The sequence below is a fragment of the Phalangium opilio genome, unplaced genomic scaffold (assembly GCF_054372755.1).
Source record: "Phalangium opilio isolate 3A_F unplaced genomic scaffold, DU_Popi_V2 ptg000082l_1, whole genome shotgun sequence".
Lineage (NCBI taxonomy): Eukaryota > Metazoa > Arthropoda > Arachnida > Opiliones > Phalangiidae > Phalangium > Phalangium opilio.
Genome location: NW_028324189.1, coordinates 20,597,200 through 20,602,414, shown reverse-complemented (window position 1 = coordinate 20,602,414; position 5,215 = coordinate 20,597,200). Strand labels below are relative to the sequence as shown.

The 5,215-nt window shown below is 35.2% G+C and overlaps 1 protein-coding gene across 1 annotated transcript; it reads right to left on the bottom strand.

The window, feature by feature from the left end:
* Window positions 1-3,293: 3,293 nt before the first annotated feature.
* LOC149653750 (uncharacterized protein F54H12.2-like) lies at window positions 3,294-4,487 on the bottom strand. The gene is made up of 2 exons (XM_089847048.1): window positions 3,883-4,487; window positions 3,294-3,690 (listed from the first exon to the last, which is right to left on the bottom strand). The coding sequence occupies exons 1-2, from the start codon at window positions 4,485-4,487 to the stop codon at window positions 3,294-3,296; spliced, it is 1,002 nt and encodes a 333-aa protein (XP_089703174.1).
* Window positions 4,488-5,215: the final 728 nt, after the last annotated feature.

The following is a 5,215-nucleotide window of genomic DNA, read 5'->3' as shown; positions in this document are numbered from 1 at the left end:
CGTAACACTACTCCAAGACCTACAATAGAAGACGCGTTCTAACAGTTAATTACGTACAGGCGCCGCTCCAACTGAATTTTACCATAAACTCTAAATTTCCCTGAATTTTTTGCCTTAGTTTTCCCAGTTTCCCAGGTTTGTACGAACCCTGAATTCAACCTAGTACAGATAGGCAGTTCAACTCTATTATGAAAAATACAGAAATAATATCCTAATAACTTAATTGATTGGTTAAGAAAATTAAAATTAATAATAAAACAGTTCACCACAATGTTTAATAGTGTCATTTATTTTATGTTTTTCTTTACAAACAAGAGATGTTTCATTAAGAGTTTGTTTTTTTTTTAAATGAAGAGATATTGTTGTTGTTTATTTGTCCTTGATATTTCCTTTTTCGTTCCTTTTATTTTTTAATAAAATGAAGGGGCAGGGACTGAAGAAACGATTTCATCTGTTTCTGAGGTTTATTTCAAGTAACGTACTCTAGTCCCTAGATGCACACACGCGCTGCTGTTTTTCAATTAATAGCAATTTTTGACAATTACTTCTTAACTTCTTCAACGTAATTCGCGGGGAAATAGTAACCATTTTGAAACACTCAGCCTCAAACTATACTCCTAATCTAACCTCAAATCCCAACCCGTAACTCGAACTCAAACCCCGCCCGTAACCCAAACCCTAACCGTAACCAACCTCGAACCCTATACCTTACCCGAACTCAACCCTAAGAGATGTTTCATTAAGAGTTTGTTTTTTAAATGAAGAGCTATTGTTGTTGTTTATTTGTCTTTGATATTTCGTTTTTCGTTCCTTTTATTTTTTAATAAAATGAAGGGGCAGGGACTGAAGAAACGATTTCATCTGTTTCTGAGGTTTATTTCAAGTAACGTACTCTAGTCCCTAGATGCACACACGCGCTGCTGTTTTTCAATTAAGAGCAATTTTTGACAATTACTTCTTAACTTCTTCAACGTAATTCGCGGGATACATATCCACGAGGTCGTCTTGACGACTTTTGCACCAGCCTTTTTCGTACGTATATATTAACGTTTTTCTAAAAAAGGTTTTATTCACTTATTATAAATTATGGCATGCAGATTAAAATTTATTCATCCTTATCAAATGGTTTGCTCCGGACCAACTATGTCGGGAAAATCGACATTTGTATTTAAATTGTTGGAAAATAGTCGATTAATGATTGAGCCACCTCCAGATCGTATAGTTTATTGTTATTCTATGTATCAACCAAAATTTGACGAATTAAAAAGAAAAATTGGAAATATCGATTTTATAAAAGGTTTACCGCCTAATGACGAAGATTTCTTCGATAGGACTAAAAATAATCTGTTGATTTTCGACGACTTATCATCCGAGTGTAATAGTAGCAGTCAAATTTCTGATTGGTTTGTCAAGGGGTCTCATCATCTCAATACCTCGTTGATTTTAATTACGCAGAACCTCTTCGCTAAGGGGAAAGAGGCCAGGACAATAAGTCTTAATTGTTCTTATATAATTATCTATAAATCTCCGAGAGATTCGTCCGCTGTTGAATACCTAGGACGGCAAACGTTTCCCAAAAAGAAACATTTTTTAGCTAAAGCCTATGAAATGGCTACGGAGAAACCGCATAGTTATATATTAATTGATTGTAAACAGGACCAAGATGATAAACTTCGTTTAAGGAGCAATGTCCTTCCTTCTGATGGTCCTATGATAGTTTTTGTCGAGGATTAAATTAACGTGAACTCGCCAAAATAAATTATTTACCATAACGATGGTACCCCGATCACTTCGTCCACACTATCCCTTCTTACACGTTTTAAAACATAGTAAACAAAGAAAAAAAATTCTTAAAAATAGTAGCAATGCTCAGATAAAAGCTATTTGCAATATTTGTCATAATATTACAACTGGAGGCTTGCCAATCACCAAGGCTCAAAAGGCAAAACTTAGGAGTCATAAAAGGGTTATAAGAAGATTAGCTTTGAAATCTTTGTCATTAAAAAAGAAACGTCGTTTGATGACGAATCAAACAGGAGGATTCTGGCCTTTACTACTAGGAACATTGGTACCTAGTGTAATTTCGGCGATTAACGCTGCACGATGAAAAAAATGATACTAGTTCCGGCTTCGACAGTTTTGTCGACCGTAGATAGAGAACTATCCGATTTAGACAAAGAAATGAGTGAAATTCTTGAAAAACCAGGAACATCCGAAACAAAATTGAGAGAATATTTGACAACGCTACAAAAGTTTCTAAACGTTAAGAAATTTGTTGAACCACCGACCGTAAAATTAAGTCAACCCTCTATTGTACAACCATTGCCAGTTCCAATGGTTCCCACATCGACACCTAATCTAATACATACAATGCCTCCAAATATAATTCCATCAACACCTACAAATGTGATGCCAACGCAGTCACCAGCAGTAACAGCACCAGCTCCGCCATTTACATTTACTGCTCCAGTATCTACTGTATTACCAAATCCTGAAAGGTTTAAAAAGAATAGGAAAAACAGTATGGCCCAAGTAATTCACGAATATCAAGAACTGAAAAAATTGTACTCTCCGCTTGAACTAAGAAGGAAACCTAAAAAAAATTCCAAACCAAAAGAAGAAGAATCAAACATAACTGTAAGACGACAAAACAAAAGACGAAAGACGGAAAATAAATGGATCGATTTATACGAATAAAGTTTATTGATTACAATACATGTCTTTATGATTTAATAAATGATTGCACATAAACAATAGTACCATTGCTTCGTTATACATTAAATCATGAGGATTATATAAGTCTTGAATAATCATATCTAGGGTATAGCCGTTACACATGTTAAATAAATAGAAAATACAATGTAGTCCACACGTTTCTGACAAAGGATATTGTATAGGTACGTTGTTAAAATACCATTTACTAGCGTAAAGGTTAAGGTCTACAAGATTGTAGTAAAAAGGATCATTTCCGTAAGAATCAAAAAAGGTACCTATTCCATTATCTACGTAGATTGCTAACCAGTGAAGGCCTCGGCTTGATTTTGGTTCCGTATTCAAACAAAAACAATATTTTTTCTGTCTGGGTGGTAATGGTTTTTGATCAAAGGCAAAAACACCGAGAAAAAATGGTTTTGTTACGGATTCACACGTTAAAAATTCGTTTATTTCTACGGTGTTCATTCTCCTGAGGGATTGTAAATCACGGTGCGATCTTTTGAAATTATTATTTCCGATTCAAATTCCGCGTAAACAATAGCCGTTACATTATGAACCAACGGAGACTTAAATTTCATTTATATTCTCAAGTTTCCTTGTTTATTCCGTGATAGATGGTCAGCACTAGCTTGCTCTTCCGGGGTTAAATCAAATCCGTAGAGAACGTTACCTTCTTTATATTCTTCGTAAGAAACACAATTTCCTTTATTTCTTTTGAACAAGTCCAAAGCCGTATAATTTGAAAGATACTCTCGGGAATACTCGTTAACGTTATAGTTTGGCGTAAACGGAGGGTTGGGAAATGTTTGGTTCCCTATTGTTAAGGCCAAGTAGTTTAAATTGAAATGAGCAAATTCGAAACCATTTAAACTCAGATCGCCGTTAAAGGCTGCCGTTCTAACTAAACCAATAATTACCCGGGCTGGCATTTTGTTCATAAATACATTTTCGCGTGTAATATCCGTTAAACCACTGCTAATAGAAAAGTATTTTAAAACGGTCCGGTTAATAGGGTAAATAACGTTATGTTTTTCATGAACCATAGCGTGAGCTAACATTATTTCCGCATTTACCTTAACCTTTTTAATTAGTAAAGTTACGTCTAATATTTTAAATTTAAATTTTTGATTTGCTATTGTTGAGATAATAGCAAATTCGTTTACTGACTTTATGAATCGAAACCTAACATCTACGTTATTTAAAAGAAACTTGTCCATTCGACACACATCAAGATGTAAATCACCGATCATATCAACGGGGTTTGAGAGGGCTACGCGATTTTTCCTTTTCAACATACCATTGTTATCATTTTTATTCGCAGCTAAAAACATTTTTGCGGCGTCTACTGGATTATCTTTGTAGTACATTTTTGCAGATAGATAGGAATTTTTTGCACTGTCACCGTAATTTAGATGCGTTTCAAAGAATGCCAAATACGGATAAGCGTTTGTCGAAGTATTAACTTGAGTATCTCCGAAAAACACATCTACTTGATTAAACAGAGCAGCGTGTAACAAATTCACAGGACCCACATCCGTTTCTAGAGCAGTTAATGCAGAACCATCATCTTTGAGTAATTTTACTCTAACTTGTAACAATGTTTTAGCCAAGTCCGTATAGAGATCATTAGATCCTGGAACAAAGAACTCAATAGGGCCTTGATCCGAAATTGATGCCAAAGGCTTGTAAATTACGTAGTCACTATTTTCAACATTGTAATTCGCCGGTGGTACCGCGAATAAATCCAGTTCTGACATCATACCCTCAACCATGTTTATTGTTTTTTAGTCCAAAAAGTCAGTCTTGGTTCGTTTTTTCTTTATGCTTCGATTTCTAGTCTTCAGCTTTCTACGGCGACCCGAACCAGTTTGCGGTTGTGACAAGTGTTGACTCGCTTTTTGTAATAAATTGGCTCCAGCTTCGCTCAAATTAGATTTCAGAGACTCTTTTAGGTTTCTACCCGCAATGTAATCACCAGCTATTTTGGACCCAGTACTTAGGGCTTCTCTTCCTAATGCTTTTCCAACGGGCTTAAAAACTGGTGTTATAAATCTTATTAAGCTTTTAAAAATGCTCCCAAGACCATTTCCTCTCTGAAATACTGGTCCCCGGAAGTGACTAAGACCACTTCCGGTAAGACCACTTCCGGTTTGGTTCAAGTAGAAATTTAGGTATATGTTACTTCGTGTCATGTTTGAGTATGAAATGAAGTTTTATGACTGATTTGTTTAACTTAAACATAATATTCTCTCCATAATCAGTTCTCATGTCTATTTCTATCATTTCAAATGACGGACATCTTAATGGGTAATAGTCAATGTTTTGAAACCGATGGACGGCTAACGTTGTTGATTTATCATTGACTATAGGCAGAACCCTTAGTAACGGAGCATAGACATCACCAACTACTTGAGGTAGTATTAAATTTGTATAAATATATAAACTTGCAGTGCCCTTGTCAATATCCGCTATACTCTTGCTAGTTGAATTTCTAAGAGGA